This window comes from Ascidia mentula, chromosome 2, assembly GCF_947561715.1.
Source record: "Ascidia mentula chromosome 2, kaAscMent1.1, whole genome shotgun sequence".
Taxonomy (NCBI): Eukaryota; Metazoa; Chordata; class Ascidiacea; order Phlebobranchia; family Ascidiidae; genus Ascidia; species Ascidia mentula.
In genome coordinates, this window is record NC_138567.1 from 13585625 (window position 1) to 13608475 (window position 22851).

Genomic DNA, 22851 nt, shown 5'->3' on the forward strand with positions numbered 1-22851 from the left:
ATGGTTATAAACATGTCTCTGAAAAAAGTACCTGCAACCAGTTTCCCTTCAAAGAGAAGAAACAAAACCGTTTAAAGTTTAACAAACCCTTGACTAAGACAAAATGGAAATCCAATGTGATAAACCACCTGTAAAACCTTAACTCATTCAAATTGCTTTGAAAACGAAGTAATGTTGCTGTGCACAAGAACTTTTCCTTATTCAACCTTTTGCTATTTGCACTTATATACCAGTGGACCACCGTCTATCACGTATTCGTTGACATCAACATTCGTTTGTGGCTTGGTCAAGATTAAAAGTTTTTCTCTTAGTTTGTCTTTCTGTGGTTTTCCCATCCAATCGCCGGAAAACAATGAGATATCGTGGGACAAGATCAATTTTTCCAGTGCGGCAAGATCCATTTTAAACCGTTGCAGTGTACAAATGCCAAAGTTTGGCTTTTTCTTACGATTATACTGACGTTCACTACTCGATATAAATTGTATTTAAACCACACGTAAACTGTTTGGTCAACAGTATCTTTGTTATAATGTATAAGAACTCTAATACTAATAAAAACAATCAAAGCCTCTTGATTAACATTGGAATGAAACTCATAATGTACAATTGCGTAAAATTAGCACGCGATGCGTAAAACGCCACAATAGGCAGGAAAAAGACTTGCAGACATGTTCAGTGTCTGCCATTGGCCTTCAGCTAAATGGTGACATCGGCCAACAGATGTTTGTGAAAAAGGACCAGGTTATGCTTCAGGAAGTTAAGCATGTATCCCAGGCTACCAGTCAATACAGTATTTGTTGCTGTTGCGTTTGGACGACTTATTTTAGCCTCTGTGTTTGTCATAAAACTACATATAGAACCATATTTCCAAAGGTGCAATAAAACGAGACAACAAGTTTGCCCAACTGGAAGCCAAATACAGAGAAAGAAGTCTTTGTAAACATTGAAAAACTTGGATCGTCCTGTGCTGCCTCGTGCGACTGACGTTCTTTAGAATTTACGTAAGCTTTTGTGTCGAGGCCGGTGTCACGTATTATTATCAAAAACAATCCCGAAGTGTCCTTTGCCGTAATGAACCTTTTGCTAAATGTACGCGACACAGTGCCTCACTAGTCTCAAGGTAAACAAAATTATTCATATATATAATACAATGACACTGTATATTTTGAGGTTGGAAAAAGTGGTAATTACGAACATATAGCTTGGAATTTTCCAACCACCTCCTTGCAGTAGTTTTCTACCCCGAAGTGGAATTTAACCACCTAAAATCCACCTCCTTGCTGTAGTTTTCCATCTCACAAATTTTGTACGCCCCTCACTGAGTTACCGTGAGGTACTAATGCGTCTCTGGCCTCGCACCCAAAAAGGTCGATTGTTGTCTCGATAGTAACTCGGCCTCGTAGGTAACTTCCCTTCTACATCTTGAGGTTACTATTGGAGTTAAATAACTCCTTTACACAAGTCTGTGAGTCTTCTATGTAGTCTATCTCCCGACTAAACACATACATCAACCAAGCTTCACACCAGTTCAAAATTATTCACAAATCCATTTAGCCTATTGTCGATGATCCAATAAAGTAATACAATACACAGCACAGAAATTTCTTGAAAACATAGGCAGTACTAAAGCAGAACCAGCAGCCTAGACCCTTACCCAGCAACAGTTAAAACACACTGATTGGCAGACGCTGCTATGGTCGCTCTGCTAAAATAGTCCGCGGTTGGCCACTTGTACCTTATACCTTGCTTACCGATTTGGTCGATTACGTCAGTTATTTATATGACTAGATTACCTAAGTGCCCTAAATAGGTCAATTATGTTAGTTTGACTTCGTTTTCCGATTAACTGAATGTAATTATGTTTATTTTCATTTTATTTGTAATTTGGAAAGAAAAACCTGTATTTAACTTGACCTTGTATTTCCTACTAAAGTGTACGATCAGGAATTGACCTAAACCGGAAATTAGTTCTTCTTTTTTCCCATGTCGTTTTATTGGACATTACAACTTGGACATGCGTTGAACGCATGGTTACAATAACTTTGGTTTTTAACTCTCGGTCATAACATAGTTATTAGATTTGGGTCTTTTTTGTGTATACTGTAACATACGTCACAGAAACCAGTGCTTGTATTGCGTAATGTCTTGTGTGCAATATCGCACAAGCATTTGCTAGCCCGCTACCTATTGGATATTTCGCAACATCCGACCCTAGCCGAAACATTATCCCAATCTCTCTCGCGCGACTGACGTCATTAGAATTTACGTGACCGGTGTCACGTATTGTTATTGAAAACAATACCAGAAGTGTCCTTTGCCAATTTTGCCTTAATTAACCTTTTGCTAAATGTACGCGACACAGTGCCTCACTAGTCTTAAGGTAAACAAAATTACTTATATCTAATACAACGACACTGTAAATTTTTAGGTTGGAAAATAGTGGTAATTACGAACATAGCTTGGAATTTTCCAACCACCTCCTGGCTGTAGTTTTCCACCCCGAAGTGAAATTTACCCAACCTAAAATCCACCTCCTTGCTGTAGTTTTCCACCCCAAAGTGGAATTTTACCACCTAAAATCCACCTCCTTGCTGTAGTTTTCCACCCCGAAGTGGAATTTTACCACCTAAAATCCACCTCCTTGCTGTAGTTTTCCACCCCGAAGTGGAATTTTACCACCTAAAATCCACCTCCTTGCTGTAGTTTTCCACCCCGAAGTGGAATTTTACCACCTAAAATCCACCTCCTTGCTGTAGTTCTCCACCTCACAAATTTTGTACGCCCCTCACTGAGTTACCGTGAGGTACGAATGCGTCTCTGGCCTCGCACGCAAAAAGGTCGATTGTTGTCTCGATAGTAACTCGACCTCGTAGGTAACTTCCCTTCTACATCTTGAGGTTACTATTGGAGTTAAATAACTCCTTTACACAAGTCTGTGCGTCTTCTAAGTAGTCTATCTCCCGACTAAACACATACATCCACCAAGCTTTAAACCAGTTCAAAATTATTCACAAATCCATTTAGCCTATTGTCGATAATCCAATAAAGTAATACAATACACAGCACAGAAGTTTCTTGAAAACATGGGCAGTACTACAGCTGAACCAACAGCCTAGACCCTTACACAGCAACAGTTAAAACACACTGATTGGCAGACGCTGGTCGCTCTGCTTATATAGTTGGATATTTCGCAACATCCGACCCTAGCCAAAACATAATCCCAATCTCTCTCGCGCGACTGACGTTCTTTAGAATGTACGTGGTGTCACGTGTTGTTATTGAAAACAATCCAGAAGTGTCCTGAACTGTTTTGAAGTCAACTTTAAAACCGACACGCTTATTGTGCGAAACAGGGATGAACATGGAACTTGAATCGTATGAAACCAAGGTTGGTGTTCCTAAATAATCTGATATTTCTTCAATCAACGTGTTGTTTAAACACCGTAGTATTAGTAATTCAAGCCAGACTTGGTTTATGTTGTTTTTTTGAAAAAAACTCGTTTTTGTGGTTCACAGTAGACGAAGAAACTCCAGTCAAAACTTAAACACTTCCCGGTTTCGTTGATTATTGCAGAAATATTTAATGCTTCTGTCCTTTCAGTTAAACAGACTGTGCCGAACACCCCTCGCCAGGACATACGTGCAAGTTGATGTCGAGGTGCTTGCAAAACGGAGCGACAACAGCATCGTGCATTGCTCATCGTCTCTCTCGATTGACCCTCGTTCCCTGATCCGTTATAAATGTTGGACGGAAAATCACCACGTTTTCACTAAATTTAGTGAAATATTTGCACATGTACCGACACAAGTGTTTAGTTCGTCGTTGACTCTGCATGCATATCGGGTCATTTTGCATGCAAGCATATTGTCCACTTTAACTGGATATGTAACGTATTTGAATGCTGGGTAAAATGAGCTGGGTACGTGCACTGCGACAGTTACGCTCAGAATTTCGCCATTGTTCATCGGAACGGATATATTTATTGACCGCAGACAAAGGATTTACAAGCATTGGGAACAATGGATTTACGGTGGCGCAACTTCCTTTGCAACAGCCACAAGTTGAGGCACATTTCCATTTTAGTAAATCATTAAAGATGTGGAGAATCGTAAAAACTTTTCCACAGCTTTTCGTTTATTCAGGTTGTGGTTGTTGACAAAAATTATACAAGTCCTGGCAATTACTTTTCAGTCCCCTGTTGCGTCACGAATCAGACACAAAAACGCCTATCCTGGCGATGGTAGCTTTTGGATGAGTTTTTGTACGATACGATATTTTTGATCTAACTTGTTTGTTTATTCATTTGAATTGTGCTCGTTTTTTTACAAGAATTTAATGGACATTGGTTGTTTTACAGTTATAGCGTGTAAAGTCACTTAGATGATGACACTTGAAGTCCTGAAACTTTTTCCGCAAAATATTAGTTGATCACAGTCCCGCCCTTAGCAGTCAGATTGATACCATGCACCTTACATATAGAGTCGATCAGTTTTACCCAACACTACAAACCGCCTGTATATTTGCTTTAAAAGAAAGTTTCGCAAGCGTTCTTATACCTCGAGAGATAGACAAACAGCAGTTTTAATTTCCACATACGAGTTCACCAGCTGACATCATGTAGCTAACCTACTTGTCGCTTGTAAATTTCTGTGATACTATTACCCCATTTGCATTTGAAATCTTTAAATAATCCCGTTAAAACCTTTCCCCCAGTCTGGTCATTGATGAATGGTAGCATGATGTCTTGGTTATTCGTCCGTGTTGGAATACATACTTCTGCTGCATTCATGGCCCAAGTCAAAGATGCTGCAATTGCTCACAGATTGTTTATGCAATCGAAACTCCAGTTTATCTACCGAGTTTCGCAGTGCTGGGGAACAAAAAATGGAGTAGGGACAATATTTGCTCAGTTAATTATCGTCGGCTTAAGTGAGGAAAGTAAAATATGTCAATTTGTCAATGATGTAATATGTCATAAGTCGTAAATTCAATTTCAGTTAATGGAGAAAGACTGCGGACATTCCCAGATGTAGATAGTTTATTGACTTAGTAGAAACGAAAATGCGACATTTAAACTGATAACTGTGCATCTTACCAAAAAGGAGATAAATAATGGCGGAAAACTGTGATGTCTAGGTTGGCTTTTGAATATATATATAGGGTTAAGAAGGTTGTTGAGCTTTGTTTGTTGTTTATCGTAAACAACGCACACTAGGGTTGAACCACAGGTTCGAAAGAAAACCAGAAGAGAGAAATAAGGTATTTGGCAAGCTCACGTTACGCCACAGCATCGTTTTCTGCTTGAAAATTTACTGCATCTCAGTTTTCACGTTTTGGGGTTGCAAGTAAGTTAAAGTATGACACTAAAAAGTGTTTTCAATATAGGCTAAAACGAATAAACAAATAAACAAAAATTAGAGACTTAGCTAAAGCACCAAGCAACACTTTAACTCAACCCTTTACATAGCAAGGCACATTTAACGACCCTTTAAAATGCTTGGTAAACATACAAGCTGCAAGCATTTGTTCATCGTAAAGAACTGCAGAAATAATTGTCAGGGTCAAGTGCAGGTTTGTTGTGCTGGGTGAACAAACAATGCTTCGGCAATCAAGTTTAAAGCCAACAAAGCTTTAAATATAGAGCATGCCTCGAAAACGCTTGCGCCTTGATATTTTAGAGCTTTGGTGTTCTGCGATTTTGACTCAGCAAAAACGTTCTGCGTTTCATTGCTGGAAATACAAATTTAGTTATAAAAGTTGTTTGCAGGAGATCCTAAAACCACAATTTTCTTCAAACAAAATGTCTCCACTTTTGCGTACCACTAAAATCATCAACAGTAATCTTATGGTGGTCGATGTTTCTCGTGCTGCAGCACGATTCAGCATGCTGAATCAACAACGTGGCAGTGCCCAACACTGTGCAACTTGTGCATAACATGTTTGTTGTACCCAAAGACCTAATGTTGTTTAATGTAGGCGTTTTAAGTATTTACATAAGACGGCGCAATCTTACCGGTATGACGTACACCAAATTTTGAAAACCTATTATCAACAATCTTATGTGTCGGCCTGGTCAACAAATATCAATTGACGATCCAACAGCGAGTAAATACGTATTTGTAAGTCAAGCACCTGGACTCGTTGGTCCGAAAGTTTCTGTTCCCCTGCGTCAAATTAAACAAAGACTTATCGTAAAATTTAAGTGGTGTTTGCCGTATAGCTGGTTGGCGGAAACGTGATGTGGTTTCCCTCAAATGATTGAGACGATCTCTGCATTTTTTAGTGTTTCATAGTAATTTGCTGCACCGGATCCTGCAACGCGGACCCGATCGAGTAATAAACATAAATTTAACGAATAGCTGCGAAATAAATAAAATAAAAAATTTTGCACATTTTTCATTTCAAGACTCTCCTGTTCTAAACCATAATTCTTAGCCTTCCTTTGCACGACGTTTTTTCTAATCACTAAGCACACTATACTTTGCATATATACTATCTACGTCTAATTTCCAATAGTAATTTTGCAAAATCCCTATTTGTAATCAAATCACAATGTATATTTTCAGCGCCTATTAAATGTAACTGTTTATCTGTGGTTTCATAAAAGTTGCTTATTACATATCCAAGGACAATGTCACGGTGTAAATTTACTTCCTCTGGGTGACCGCAAAACCACGCAAAGTATTTGCCTTTAGCAAACAATCAGCCTTGCCGCGACACGCCAAAATTTTTCAGACAATTTAAATTCAAGTCCGTATAGCAGTCTGGTCGCATAGAAAGCGGAACAAGATCACTTTGGCGTACTTTGGTTAGGATTGCTTAGGTATCAATTCCAACTCATTGTTTAGGCTCTTATGGTTTATCAGGTGGTTTATTGTAGCAAAAAATGAATACAAGTAGGTAATGCTTAACTAGTTTGTCTACTCTCAGGTAACAACAATCGTAGGTGCTTTGCATTTGCTTTAGGGAGCAAGCTGTTAGCAGCAGATTGCTACAACATACCTGACAAGGCAATGGATAGTCAAATATTACTTGCAATAACGATACTTGGGATAACGTTGGTAAGCCCAGCTATTGGACACGATTCTCATATTGGAGATATCACAGCAATTGCGAAAAAGGTTTTGGAAGAGATTGAAATAAGAGAGAAGCTGAAAATTGCTTTGCATCATGTGACATCCTACGACATAAAGGTAAAAAACTTAAAAGAAAAAAGCTAACACAAACTCAATACTCTTGAGGAAATATGTGAGAAAATCTTAGTGCAATTCATTCATAGACGCTATAATTTAAGCTAAGAGACATTCAATCCCAAAATCTGTTGGGCCTTTTCTTTTTCCATTCTTAATATTACTCCAAAATTATAATTTACAAAGGGTTTCTTGTTTTTAGCCAAATATTCGTTGGGATCTGCCTGGTGGCGCTTCGTATACCGAAGCAAAGATAACCATGCAAGTCATACGGAACACTGGTGACATATTCCAATGTACAGCATCCGTGTCCGTTATTTCACTGGAGCTGATTTCCTACAAATGTGGCGGAAATCACGGTGACAAAGAGATCACGAAATACGGAAGTAAAACGTATTCCAATCCTCGCCCATTGGTAGATCAAGTGATCAGTGGTACATCGTTTATTCGTGCAACACCAACTATGACTTTGTTGACATTGTTTCTTGTTTTACATTTATAGCCGCTATTTCCTTTTTTTACCAAACTAACAATTTGTGCGAACGAATTTAACGTAAGTTGTGACACTCAGAAACGAGCTTATGAGCGTTGCATCTTCACACAATTACGCATTGAACCTGGAAGTGTAGAATGTGTTTTTTACTTCACAGCTTATTTTTGTGTTGTGCACTTTCCTTGCATGCTTATCGTCTGTGCTTTTTTGAGGATGCCTGTAATCCAGAAGGGGTTGATATAAAAGTGATGAAATAAAAGGAAAACAAACAAATTATGTATAAAACTAGTCGTACTTGATGTTGTTGCTCGAGCACAGGGGTTTTGTTGGGAGAGTCAGAAGTTCGTGCAAGGAACCGAAACTCATATACATACACTGAGTTTCACAATCTCAAATATTATTGAGTGGGAGTTAATATTTGCTCAGTAACACCTTTGCTTAGCAGGAAAAACTAGTAGCAATGAAGCGAGCGAAATGCATTCAGAAATTGGATCAATTACAGGTGTTATCATTTTAATATATTGTAATTAGAAAGTAAATCTTTATTAATAATGTGTAGTGCATGTTTCCATTCTTGACAGTCTGTTGACCTTTGCAACATTGAGAAAGAAATTGAGGCACTGAGTTACTTGTAGTGGCTTTTGTAAGCGACGAAAGAAAAAGTTTAATTTCCTTTAGCATGGAAATAAGGAATGTAAACCTTATGAATCAAACAAATAATTCAATGGCATCTTGCAGCTAATATTAATGTGGATGCTGCTACAGGAACATTGCGTCCATCTGGAAGCAGTGATACAATAGGGACATTGCATTTTCTCCTTACAGTCTGGCGTGAAGTTCCCTATTTTCGCGAACGCAAAATAGCCTCGCAATTGCGCTCAACGCCGACGTAACTGCGAAGCACGGTTTCATGCAGACATTTTTGTATTCTTTCGTAGACTGCAGGATGGATACTGACAAGTAAGGATTAAAAATCTTACAAATATGTCATTGACGATATCAATTGGAAATTGGAGGTGCTGCTGTCCCACAATACCGTAGTGAACTCTTTATCAGCACTTGTATTCTAACTGTAAACCACGTTTGCGTCGGGGATGAGAACCCTCGCAAAAGTTGCTTTGTTCTGTTTGTTGTATTCCGCCAACAACGCTCGCTTGGGTGCAACCACAACACCGGAAGATACAATGGAGAGAGAAATGGTGGCTTTAGCAAAACTAGCAATGCGTGACAGGCTTACAGATCCTGGTACTAAGTTTGTCAATCTAGTTTCCTTCCAACGCAAGGTGGGTGAAATTGTAACAGTTTGACTAGAGTTATACAAGCTAGAAATCACTTTTAAAATAAGCTTTGTTGCTTTACAGTAGGAGTGAACTTATTCTGTTTGGTTACAGAGAAGGTACAGCAGCTATTTTGCTGCTGTTGATTCGGAGATAGATCTTGTCTTTCGCGTATCTTCGGGGAAGTCCCTTATGTTATGCAACGCCTCGGTGATAGTTCCGGACCGCCAGGGACCGATCAGGCTTCACAAGTGGAAATGTCAAAGGATTGAGTTCAACGATAACGGAGAAACCACAACGTCGATGAGTACTGCCCTATATACATATGCGGAAACAGATGCACAAACCAAAAGCCAACCGGTAGGTCAAATATACGGACACGCATTACGCATGTATTTTATAGAAGTTCAATGGCATATTGTAGACTAAGTGTGAAATATACGTTGTTCGTCTGCCTCTGTCAAGGACGTGAGTTGTCCAATTGTCAAATTAGAGTGGTAGAGAAGAAAATAAACATTTCTAGAAAATATCGAAGTGTCTTGATAAACGCTTGTATATCACGCTTCTATGTTTTGCTTTGCGCTTTGCAACGGTTTTAGCCACAATATTTATGCTTGGTGGATCTTGATTAGTTTCACTTTTGATCTTCCTCGCCGAAAGGGGTGAATTTTTTGGCAAAACACGTCTATGTTTATATGTTAAAACTTGAAGCTCAAAAGCTGTCGACTGAAGACTATTTATGCTAATTGGCATTTTATACAACTCTAGCAACAGGTTTTTGTTGGTGCCTAGTAACAGGTTTTGTTTTAGTTTGCTTCAAACATATCCTTTTCAACTGCTTCGTCCCATTCGAAAGATTACGTGAGCTTGACGGCAAATACAATGATTCGCCAATACACAAGCTCGGAATTGCAAGATCGATCAAGTTTTGTTGACCTAGATGAAGTGTACGATGTATTCGGTGTATTTCAGGTACAGATGTGACGACATGAAATGACTTGCAACGACAATAGCCTATCAATCATTGCACTTTTAGCGATAATATACACAAAATGCTCTTGGTAAAACAGGAAGAGTCTGGTAAAATGCACCAGGAATACACATTTCGTCCGATGCGCATATTCAAATAGAACCTTGCATTTTACCAGGCTGATTCTGTTTTACCAAGTGCATTGAGTTTGTACAAGTTTGGTAAACATTCAAGTACGTGAATAAATAAGCCTAATTAGACAAACATACTCAGTAGTATTACATATGAGCTCCTGTAACTCAGTTGGTAGAGCGATGGGCCTGGTTAGCCCAGGATCGTGAGTTCAAACCTAACCGGGAGCTTGATTTTTCAAATCTTGCTTAAACTTGTCAGGAAAAAGTGGCTGATCCAGCAGGGCTGCATTGCCTAGGCTGCGAAGCCTGAAAACCTCATGATAAGACAAACCTAAAGTGATTATTTGTTTGTGACAATCCATGACAAAATCACATCAATTTACATTTATTACAGTGTCCGATTGGAACAGAATTTACAGGTGGTCGATGTTTTTCGTGCGGAATCAACAACTTTTACAATTCCGAACGCGGAACATGTGACCCCTGTCCCGATGGTTACGTGACAGCTTGGTCACATGCCACTTTCTGCATAACAAGTAAGTTTGAAAATTAACCAGTGTAGTTCGAATCGGTTCAAGTATTTACCGATGACGGCTTAGCCTACTTGTAATCCATTTATCAAGGTTTGTAAACACATTTTCAAAAATCCTAAGTGGCGCCTTATGTAAAGTTCGGTAACTTAATCAATCAATTAATTTCTAGTTTCCAACAGTCAGTAAACAGGGGCTGATGCACCAAGCACTTGCCCTCACTTTTTTTTATCCGAAACTTTCAGTTCACCTGTAATTGCCCTCTTGAATAGAATTTGGGCGCGTCGTTAAACTTTATTAGGGATTTTCTTAGAATAAACACCTTGTTTGCGATGACGCCATCCGCGGTACGGGTTTCCCACAAGGGGCGGATAAATATTGCCCAAGTGACGTCATATTTGCAATTTTGTAAACGTGTTTTTCCAATTAAACGGAAGAAAATTGCTTGCCTGAATGTAACCATTTAAACAATTTGTTTTATTTTTGCAATTGTACAGAGTTTTGATTTTCAGAAGCAGAGGCCGAGGGTCGAAACTGGATATGAGCAGAACAAGAGCAATTCCATGCATCACTGAACTTCGTTTTACGGAGGCCGTTAGGAACTTCAAACACCAGCAAAACAATTGCAGCAAGTCACTCCATTCAAAACTGCGTGAAGAGTCCCGAAATCGGGTTGTTGATGTTGCCACATTGGTCTACCCAAATACTTCACAATAACTGTCTGGCTTTGAGTATAAACACATTATGCATTCTGACGTAACAAATCAACCCGTGTAAATACCAGTCGTAGATGATTGACAAAAACACTGCACTGGATAACATGAATGATTGATGAGTTACCAAAAACTGTAAACAAAACAATCCAAGCAATGATTTTATTGACGCTATTGACACCAAATGGCCAAATTCGGTCGCCATAAAAAACATAAAATCAATACAATGTAAGTTGCCCGCGCCCACACGAATGTCGTCGCGTTTGCAACTGGCTTCCGTTTTATTTTCAGCAGTTTTTTCAATTTGGCACTACAACCTTTGAGAAAAGGTGGCATCGGTTTAAACAATGAGGCTATTGATACGTGAACACAAAAGTTAGGCAGTTGGTGAATTTTTTTTATGAAGTCACTCTCAAGTTGTCATGAACTTTATACGGGAGTAAATTAATAAACACCATATTTCGAATAACCCCCGGGGCCACCGCGACCACCTCTTCCACTGTAAGGATCACGTCGGGAATCTCTGTATTGGGAAGGCTGCAAAACAAATATCATCATTTGTTAGTGTATATGAAGTACACAGTAGTTAAATCATTATAAGCGGTGGAGCAAGTTAATGTTCAAATGAGCTGCAGGCCGAAGCATTATTTCGACGTATTAGGTTTCATCAATGCACCTCTGCGACTGTTAACGATCTTTACAAATAAATAGTGAAGCTAGATGATCCGTTGGTACAAACAAAGTACAAACCACCTGAGAAAAATCAAGGTGAAACACGAAAACTGCAGTCAACAGTTGCACTGATGAAGCTTAATAGATCGAAATAGTGTCAGAAAACTATAGAATCATCCGGGTGTTTTTTTAAAAAAAAAGTAGTTACAGAAAGTTTGCTTTTATAACAAAATTCCACTGAGGTAAATTCAACATTACAAATATTCCGTACCACATTTAAAAATATACTTTGCAAAAGAACAGTGCGTGGGTTTTGGCTTGTTTATTGCTGGTGAACAAAATATGTTTTGGCGAACAGTAAATCATGTTGGACACGCAAGCTGTACGAGAACGCAGCCATACGCGCAACAGTTTAAACTTTTTCAAAACGCACGGTTTCAAAACAAACCTGCTGTGGAGCCTGTTGTCGGTGTTGTGAATGGTGGCCACCTCTTCCTCTATAATGACCACCACTACCCCAGGAAGGTCGGGGTTGTCCGTGGTGATGACCTCCACCACGTTGTGTTCTGTAATCTGGGGAAAATGCGACATCGGTAAATATGCGATTATCCGTGTTCAGGGGGTTTATACAAATTTGGTTGAAAGGTATGGATGCGGAAAGATAGCCTTTGGTATAGTTTTATTTAAATGAACTATTGTGAGAGCAATTCATGCGTTTTAATTGACAAAAATACATTTAAAACATATCATGATACACCAACGTTGCAAAAAACTGCAAATATGAAACCACAATCAAATACAGAACAAAAAACTATTAATTTGACCGGATTCTTTGACTGACCTGGTCGATCGTGGTATGATCCTCTGCGGTGGTCATAAGGTTGCTGGTAGTTTTGACGGTGATGGGGATCGTTGTATCGTGAAGGTTGATAGGAGTTGGGGCCAGGAAGATGGTGACCCAGATGTCTGGTTAAGAAGCATAACGTTCATATCTATCTATTAACTGACTGGAACTTGTGAAAAAGTACTCATTTTTAAATGCTGGGTTGATAGAGCATTGATAATCTCATCTGTTTTCAGCAAATTATATTGAACCAATATAGCAAGTGAAGGTTAAAAAGCGTAGGCGAATTATCAAAAAGTAGTCAATCATTATACGTGCTACCCGCTGATTGTATGCTGCTCTTTAATTCAAACAAACTTTCCAACCCCGCTACTTAACTTTATGCCAAAGGGGTTTTTCCGTGTTAGGCTAAGCCACTACTCAAACAGCTAGGTGGGTTGAACAACGCTGTGTGGTTTGTTGTTAAATATCATACGAAACTTCAGTGGGTGTACTGCGATGTACTACAAGTGTCATTGCAGTACACATGAAGTTCACTGTGTCATACAGTTTGCAAAAGGAATGGAGGGTAAATAACAACACTGCTCGCCTGTAATTGGTCAATACATTTTGCCATACCTGTGACCGGACTGATCCAGTTTCATCCGATTTCGGTTGGGATTGAAGCCAAGGCGCGGTTGCCAAGCGCCGTTGCGTCTTTCGTTGAAATCTCCTGGCTTTAATGTGGGTACAGGAAATCTAGTAATTATGCGTAAACTTTTTATAACGCCATAAAATCGTGTGTTTCTTCAATTAACTCTTTTAAACAGAATATTCAGCAACCTACAGTGAATACAGAGTACATATTAATGAAGCAAAATGAAATGTGACCGACGTTTTTTTTACAAATTCCGTCACGTTAGTCCTGATTTTTTGACATAAAACGTACTTGGCGCCGGGTAGCACTTCAGCAGGGAAGATATGACCCTCGGGGTACGCAGGATCCTTAAACTTCATGCTTAGAACACGGTTGTGTTGGATAGTATCGAGACACGGTAGAGGTGGCTTCACTACGCTGTAAGTAAAACGAATTAATTACAAACAACATACTACTTTTACAATCAAAATAAGAATTAATTATGTCATTAAAATTGGCCCACATCTAGATTTTTCGCGATTTATATTGATATTAAACAGTACTTTACAGTTCCATAAACCGTTACTGAGCAACTTGTTTTTATGCCAAGTGACGCAATATCTTGATTCGACTCGCATCGTTGCCAAATTATCAAACGTAGTACTGTTGTTTGGTACTCAGTATAGGGTACCCAACGGATCGACGTTCACCGCAAGGTACCCAACGGAAAGTGGAAAATAGTGTGCCCGTTAGTGTAAAAGCTAGCACAGTGCCACTTCAACAGCTGCACTGATGAGTCCTTATCAGTCGAAACAGTGCGTGTACACACCCTGTCTGCAGCTCTCCAATATTATGGCTTTTTTTGCACATACATCAAACGTAAAATACGCTGTTTTGAGAAGTATGAACAGTTATTTTATGAACGTACATTTCGTCGAGGGAACAGAACTCATCATTCCACACTTTCCCGGCCATCCCATGTGTAAGGGATGGGTCAAGATCTGCAGCTTCGTCGTATGTGTGTGGTGGAGAACCGCCTTCGTATAAACCTTTGAACAGGGCATGGAGTGGATGCTGGGGACCGACGAAAAGGTAATCGTCACCAAGGCTGTTCCTAATTTCTGCAATAACGTTTTGTGTTGGTAATAATCATAACAGGAACAAGTTAAGCTTAAACTTCGAGCTAAACAGGAATGTCTCGTAAATGCAATGTGATAACTTCTTTAATATTTATGTGCAAGCGATGAAACAGCTGACCGAAAAACAATCGCATAATATTTTGTCTTTTGACGTTATAACCTCGTTTGTGACGTTTCGATGCAAGTGTGACTATAACTTTCAATGTCAAAAGTTAAACAGGAAATACTAACAAGAAACTTACAAAGCGACAATCACAAGGGCAGTTTGTCAACGTTTAGTGTTGGATTCACAGCACTGTGACTTGAAACAGGTATTCGAGACGTTAAACAAACAGGAATGCATAACACCAATGTTACTATGTAACTTCTCGTGCTCTAGCGCCATCAAGCAGTTTAACCGTACTTTCATTGGGGTTCAAATCTGGATAGACTTGCTCCAGGGCATTGATCATTCGCTCTTCGTCGACAAACGGTAGCAACGCCACTCCCTGCCATGCATATTTCTTCCCGTTCAAGTCGATTTTGAAATCTTCAGGGTAAAAGTCGATGATTGACGAATCCTAGATGAAAAAACGAGTGAACGTCTATATAAAATGGTCAATTGAAGGACGCAATACTTCATCTTTACAATGCAGCGAATGTGGATTATTGGGTAAGCAATGTAAAACAACCAATACTCTTAGCCTTTCCAACACAGGCACACTTGCAGGCATTTACCACATCAGCAACCCCCTTACTAAAGTATTCCTATTAAATTTAAGTTTAAGTAAAATATGTCTCTCATTTATCGTAAAGGGAAATAGTCATCCCAATACTTTTCAAGCAATGTCTCCTCACCGGATCAGACATTAAATTCCTCCACGTTGAAGGAAGAAATTGACCGCTAGCAGCAGGAAAGACACACATCAGTTGTTCCAGGGGTTTCTTGGGCTTCGTGTCGGTGGGAAAGGTGTTTGGAACACTCTCTATATCCACGAAATCAGATGCAAAAGGAGCGTAATGGAAGGGATAAAACCATTTCCATGACGCACAGCCTGAAAATGAAATTGGTTTTCAGTATTCAGTTCACAGCACTGATGTTCAGCACAGTGGTGTCGGAAAAGTTTGTGCTTAATCATAATTTTAGCTTTGACTTTTCTCACCAAGTATAAATTCAGTTTTGGGATTTCATAATAACAATATGCAAAATTGACTGTTTGTGCGAAAGGTATGGCTACACTCATCAAATATTCTGTATATACGGTTTATACAATCAATTAAAAGTGCTGTAAGGCACATCTTTACTTAAAAGGAAGATACCATTCACACTAAAACTTTTAAGAACATCTAGCTTGCCTAATTTATTATGATGGTAAAGCCACAAGTCATTTTCCAGTGACTATAATAATAAGCAAATCAGTTACCTTGGTAATAATATGCCAGAACCCAGCATAGACCCTCAACATAAGATCTGACCACCTTGCGGCGAAACTCAAAGTCCTGACAAAATCAAAAAACATGTCAACACAATTTTATTCATTTAAATTGCGGGCCATGGTGAGCACAGCAGGAAAACTCGTTTTTTAATAATTATTACAGAAATACAAAGCAAACATCACCGATATATGTGTGTTTCTAGTAAGGGCCTTTCATTTATTCAGATAATTCTGTAAACATATCATTAGCAGCTTTATATAATACTTACTTTCATGGAGACGTCGAACTTAGATCTGAAATATCTCTCCTTCCATCCATCCTCCCATAATCTCACTTCATCAGCTGGCTCGTCATCCTCTTCCTCCTTATTATCAGGCTAAAAATTACCAAAAGTTAGTGGTGAATTCATTGAAGCACATATGGTTGCACACACATTGCTTATGCGGTTACCACAGCGTAATTGTTACCAGCTGCACTTATTGTGCTACTGTCTGTAGCTCAATGAATATAATGGATCTTTGCTTCTATTTTTAGCAGTATATATTGCTTTCCATTTAAGGTAACCACGCAGCAAACTTTTATCAAATTCATGGGAAATAAATATTGTACAATTTTTTCTGCTTTTTTTTAACATGGAAATGAAATTGGAATCAGTTTCTTCAAATCAACCCCTTGTAATGAAAATAATTCATACAAATCCCATTTGCTATAAAACTTTTAATGTTCTATATCTGTTTGCCAGCAATCAGACAGAGCTAATACAAATTTGTCTTCATCTTAATTCAGAAGCCCATCGTGTTTTCATCATCACTTTGCTGGCACCACAACAGGATTTGTAGCACATGCTAAAAATACTAACCCTTTTTCTTTTGCCTGATGGTGACGGGGATGGTGTGCTGGATGACGAAGCGCTGGAAGTGGAGTTTGGACTTCGAAACATAGAACGAAGAGAAGCTGCAGCATCCTGTGAAGAGTCACAATACTGTATTTATACAATGGTAGAATGTCATCGTAATGCTTGTGAGTTTATTAAACATGCCTTGCAGCATCAGCAACAGATTATGATTGACGTAATATGTAAAAATACAACAGGACAGTGAACTTAATGTGGGTAACAACATAATACTATGAGAAAATAACAATAGAAAATAAAAACCAAAATAAGACTGCAAATTGTGTAATGCGTATGTTATATTATTTTTCAACTTTACACATTATATCTACAAATATTATCAAAGATTAGGCAATGTTTCTAACCATATTTTTCAGGTCCCTTGATCTCATTTGCATGGCACTTTCCTTGACGTTAGTTAGAGCTCTTGGAGATTCAAATGCTGACCCAAGTGGAACCGGGGCAAATTGGCCCCCTGGAATATAGGAGGGCCCAGCATTCCTTGTCTTCTGTTTCTTCTTCGCTTTCTGTTTACAAAACATCCACTTAAATTACAAGGTGAAATGCTTCAAATTTTATGTAAGAGCTTCTGGTGAATAAAAGATGGTATCTTGCCTCTCTTGCGCGATAATTTACGTCACTTTCCCTCCGTTTCCTGAAGATCATGTCTTCCAAGCGTCCAATACCTTGCATGATTTTCTCAACACGGCTGAGATTCACCTGACCGTTGGTTGTGAGAAAACCCTACAGAAGAAGACAAATAATTGCAATTTAATATTTTTGTTATAATTGTAATCCCAACAACTTCCTGAGTAAAACTGCATTTATGTTCAATTACGTTATAAATTAGGCTTTTGTATATTGTGTATAAAAGAAACTATTAAATTAGGCTTGTGTATATTTTACAAACTAAAATGTTCCACGTTCACATCACAAGAACTGCTGACAGGGTTACTTTTTTATAAACCTAGCAGAGTGGAACAAGAGGCAGACAACAACTGTAGTTATGAATAAACTAACATGCTATCACATAAATACAATCACCTCACCACACAACATTTTAATTTTACACCTAAAGTGTTAACTGCTAGCATGTGAGACATAGTTTTAATGCACTGTCATGAGCCAGATGAAAAAAAAAACAGAAAAAAAACGGACAAAGGATAGAAGATTTACTTTACCCCAGTTTCATGGACAATATCCTTGTACAATTTTACAAGTTTGTCTATTGCCCCTTCCCGGATCTCGAGCGAGGGTAGGTGAGGCAGAAAGTCATTGCCAACAAAGAAACACATCATTACCCAATCATCAATGACATTCTCAAAGTCATATTTAAACGGTAAACCAGGCATTTCCATTTCTCTGGCCAAGTACTGTAAGAGAAATAATAAGTCCCAAGTTTATGTGTAAGTACAACAAAACATGAAGGAGTCAAGCATGTTTTTTTGTAAATACTGTTGTTGAAACGGAACATCACATATTTGTAGATATCATAGATGGTGGTTAATAATCAGTGAAATGTATGTAAACTACAACAGAGTTGATATATTTCAAGTTTAAATAAAATTAAAACAGAAAGGAGGTTATTATGTTGCTTATCATTTGTACAATACAAAGCTACACAAAATTATAAATAAATTTTTGCATGAATTAGATAGCTTTCATTGTGGAATGTAGTCTGTTTAGTGCTTCCTGGTTTGATATAAATACTTGTCTTGTTTATAAATCACACACTTAACAATTTTTTTAGGTTGTTATGATACAAGGTAAACCATGGCAGTAAAACAAAACTAACATTGAACTTGCATTGATAAAAATATTATTTTGGATAGATCATTAGTATTATGATCTCTTCCCAAACGATTTTTTCGAACCAACAGATTATTTTAACAGAAGCAACTTCACAAAAAATCACCTCTCTTATTGTGCAAATGCGGATGAATATGTAGTTGGTCCCGGAACCTGGGGGTTGTGATTGTATTTCACCATGTTCGCCTTCCTGTTCTCTGGGCAATCCGCAACAATCAGCCATTTCATGACCGTACTGTGAACAGATTCCACATGGTCGGGGTTGGTTGGGTTTAAACTCCTCTCGGATGATTGTAAAGTTCGGTTCGTGAGTTGCAAGACCTGCATAGACAAAGTTTTAAACTACTCTGATAGCATTTTAAACAATGGTGATAATTGCCAAATGTTAAAAATCGTGATTATATGCATTCACATATCCGCAAACAGATTTTAGCACTGCAACTTGGGTTAGCATGTAATGAACATATATTTTTCAAAAACTCTATCATGCAAAGGGTATGTTGATCATGCAAACATAAATCGTATTTTAAAATTACAATATATATAAGCATATATATAAAACCAACAAGGTTAAAATAATAAAAAGGTAATGTACGCACATCCAGACCAAATTAAAAAGTAAGGAGTTTTTCAGAAAACTGTACAGACACAGCAACTTGAAACTCGTTACCAATTTAAACTAATGCAATCACCAAGCATGATCAAATCAGCATCGGCACCACATATACAGTGGTGAGTATTGGGATCATGTGCTGGCTGGCCTCTTTGGCGACGGATAAAGTCCATGATCTTGTGTTCTCCCTCTCCAGGGACATTGGCATCTGACAGGATCACCTAAATTTTTATTTATTGTTTATCTTGTGGGTATTTACACCACCTCGCAAGTAATTTGCAATTAATAATGTACTGCTCTTCTGGCATAAACGTACTGTATTTTACGACATTTCGTCTGCCATGCGGCGAGACTTCATCAGGTATAACGCAACAATTGAATCACACTGAAACACGCAGGGGCACAAAAGAAAAAAGGGGGAACGTTGACACCGCTTGTCAACTCACGTGCTAGAGGCAGAGGCATTATATTGCATTTTTGGATTCTATTGCAAAAAAGATGGAAATAAAAATCCAAACAGGATTCAGTTTTTACATAACATTATTACCGCAAACAGATATGTCCTATTATAGTCGTCGTCATCATATTATTGTGACTTATTTTGTAAGATCATTTGTTAAGGTTTGATTTTTGTTTGCATATTTGCAAAACAGTTTTAACAACCTTACCTCAATTTTGTGCCATCCTGGGTCATTGTTTAATCTGTCCTTAATGTAGAAACGAAGGCATTTTGCGAGACGAAACATAAACTCTGTTCCCTGCAAAATAAAACAACAATAGCACATATTGCACACAAGTTATTTATATCTTCAAAGTAGTCCAAATAGAACATTAATAAAACGTTGAGTAAATTTTGTTACCGGTGTTATGCAATTGCTGTCAAATTTTTCTCTTTTGGGGTCATCAGGGGGTAACTTTGCACCACTGCTGCGTAGTTCCTGTCTTATTTTTTCCTTCGTATCTGCCATTTCACTACAACACAAGTGTGGATATAATTAGTGTGTTGCTATTGCTGCCACACAAATTGCCAACTTAAATATGACTGTGTTATCACACTGTTTAAGTGGGGTTTTACAGCTTGTATTTACCTTTACCTGACAAAGGTTTGTCACATGATGACGAAATATTGATAATAATTAATGTTGTTTTTTGCCAGAAGAACGATATTCAAGTATGCATTACAGCTTTAAGCTATATTCACAATTATGTGTGTGTGCAAAAAATGATATTAATTCAAAAATAAGTAGCAGAACACCATATTGACACTTACACACTTTCCTTGGAAGAGCGAAATCGTCTTGATCGTTGCTGGTTCATTTTTGCACGAGGTGCCTAAGAAAGTACACAAAAACAACATCAGTTCTTTTCAGAGACAAATAGAGTATGTATATATATGTATTTATACAAACAAATTGTCAGAAATTTAGAAAAAAGGTTTTACAACAACATTTTACAAAGTCAACTTGCATGTCAGTTGCAATCAACTCACCACTCCATCAATCGCCATGTACAACAACCGGCGAGGTCGAACAATTGCGAACAATCGATCAATTGCCTCAAAAATAGCAATCATGATTTCTTCCTCATTTTTAGGTGCAGGTCTAAAAATGGAATTGGGGAATAATCTTAGTTTGCAGAATATGTTGCAATACCAAGAAGTATGAAGGGGAAAATCATGAGGATAAAATGTATCAAGATTGTAATGTCATTAAGTCCCTGCTAATAGCCAAAATAACATGTACTGGACATTACAGCATTGTACTTTTATTTGAATCATCAACCTACAGCGCTAGTGTAAGTTTAAAGCCATTTCTGTACAAGAATGATTTCAGCAAAAAAAAACAAATCAAAATATATTTTTTTGTTTCAATGTCTTACCTGTCTTCAGGATGACTGCATGGATGGATAATTCCATTCATGTCAAGATACAGATTATCAAACTCAATGTCATTTGGGTTTGGTTGTGAAGTATCCACTGGTATAGTAACCCCATTGATAGATTTAGGCTACAAAGTATATATGTAAACTATTACTGAATGAAATACTAGGCATATATATAAATGAACACTCCATGCCCAGTACTTATTTACACCATAGAAGCATTAGTAATACAGCTAAGAAAGTTTGCAATTTGTGCAGGGGATATTTTGGGGAACTGGTAACATAGATCATGCACAGGCTAGCAAAAGTTTTTGTATGTTAATGCATTAGTTAATAATTTTTGTAATGTTTTTTGGTAAAATTTCACAAATTCAAGACATAGTCCAAATTGGAAAGTTAGTTATTTGCACAGAGAACTTTTTTCGGCAAATGATAATTGCACGAATTATCAGAACAATTTTCACATGTTAATGAATAAGTTAAAAGTTTTTATTCCAATCTGGCATAGGATATATCCGCACACTTTTGCGAAAATTCACCGATAATCCGCGCAATATTAATTAGCTAATGCATTAAAATACGAAAAAATATTGCGATCGTTCGCGCAATTAACGATCGCCGAAACAAAATCCTCCGCGAAAAAAAACTTTCCAATCTGGTATATATATATATCTGTTGGCAATCCGGCTTATAATACACATTTAATAATAAAAATGAACTTATTTTGGTAAGCACTGCATTGCCTGGTCCTACAGCACTGATGCAAAATAAAAGATGGGTATAAAGATGTATATAGACATATTAAAAATTAAACAAACCTGTTCTTCATTGCAGTGCACCACAATTGAATTGTATTTTCTGCTTAGCCATCGAAAAAAGGCAGGCACTCCCATTGAGATATTCAGATGTACAACGGTGGAAGTGGAACAGACAAAGGTTTAGTTACAGCACAAATACTTTAATTGCATTGCCAAACAGTACAATATAACAGGACTTTTTTGGAAATTGGCAAGTGAAAGTTACTAATCAGCTGTAAATATTCAAAAATATATTGTTTTAAACATCAGGCCTGTGCAAGCACGGTAGCATAACCAACAAACGCAAAAGATTGCAACATTTCATTTTATATATCAAGACAAGTAACACTGCACAAAACTTGCACAAACACTTAAGAATTAAAATTGGGTCGCGAAGTTTATTAACCACAAAATTTATTTATCCCCTCATATTTGTTTTGCTCTGAAGTCACTGAAACGGCTTCATGTCAAACATGTAAGAAATTTACAAAATGCAACTAGATGGTTCAGAAGGCAAACCCAACACAGAAGTTTGTGGCATTAAGCAATAAGAAACGCGCGGTTACTATCACTGCACGTTAAAACACTCTTACGTATACATGTGGGCTTGAGCAGTACGTTCGCGAGAGTAAACACGATGCGCCAGGGGTCAGTAACCTTTTTGGCTAAGGGAGCCATGAAAGCTACATATTTTATTGTATTTCTGTGACATCCATATAATATGTTTCAACACTTTAATTCCATTAACGTGTGCGTTTTTAAGCAAAACCAACGGTAATTAGACAACGGTGTCCAAATTTGTTGGAAATTGATTACGACAGCTGGCAACAAACTGGCAACAAGCGGCACTTGACTGACAAATGA

General features: G+C 37.9%; 2 protein-coding genes across 2 annotated transcripts; one reads left to right on the top strand and one right to left on the bottom strand.

Annotated features, from left to right (window-relative positions):
• The first annotated feature begins 6945 nt into the window (after positions 1 to 6945).
• On the top strand, positions 6946 to 7729 carry LOC145890385 (uncharacterized). Its single transcript, XM_082981378.1, has 2 exons — positions 6946 to 7194; positions 7394 to 7729. The coding sequence occupies exons 1-2, from the start codon at positions 7015 to 7017 to the stop codon at positions 7691 to 7693; spliced, it is 480 nt and encodes a 159-aa protein (XP_082837504.1). The 5' UTR covers positions 6946 to 7014; the 3' UTR covers positions 7694 to 7729.
• Positions 7730 to 11456: 3727 nt separating this feature from the next.
• Positions 11457 to 22216, bottom strand: LOC145890727 (5'-3' exoribonuclease 2-like). The gene is made up of 22 exons (XM_082981871.1): positions 22009 to 22216; positions 21188 to 21315; positions 20799 to 20910; positions 20580 to 20641; positions 20170 to 20281; positions 19978 to 20067; positions 19389 to 19530; positions 18803 to 19017; positions 18069 to 18260; positions 17503 to 17631; positions 17253 to 17414; positions 16855 to 16959; positions 16264 to 16371; positions 15983 to 16058; positions 15417 to 15613; positions 14983 to 15139; positions 14369 to 14561; positions 13753 to 13878; positions 13443 to 13562; positions 12822 to 12946; positions 12429 to 12553; positions 11457 to 11845 (listed from the first exon to the last, which is right to left on the bottom strand). Exons 1-22 carry the CDS (start codon positions 22081 to 22083, stop codon positions 11753 to 11755), a joined length of 2844 nt encoding a protein of 947 aa, XP_082837997.1. The 5' UTR covers positions 22084 to 22216; the 3' UTR covers positions 11457 to 11752.
• Positions 22217 to 22851: the final 635 nt, after the last annotated feature.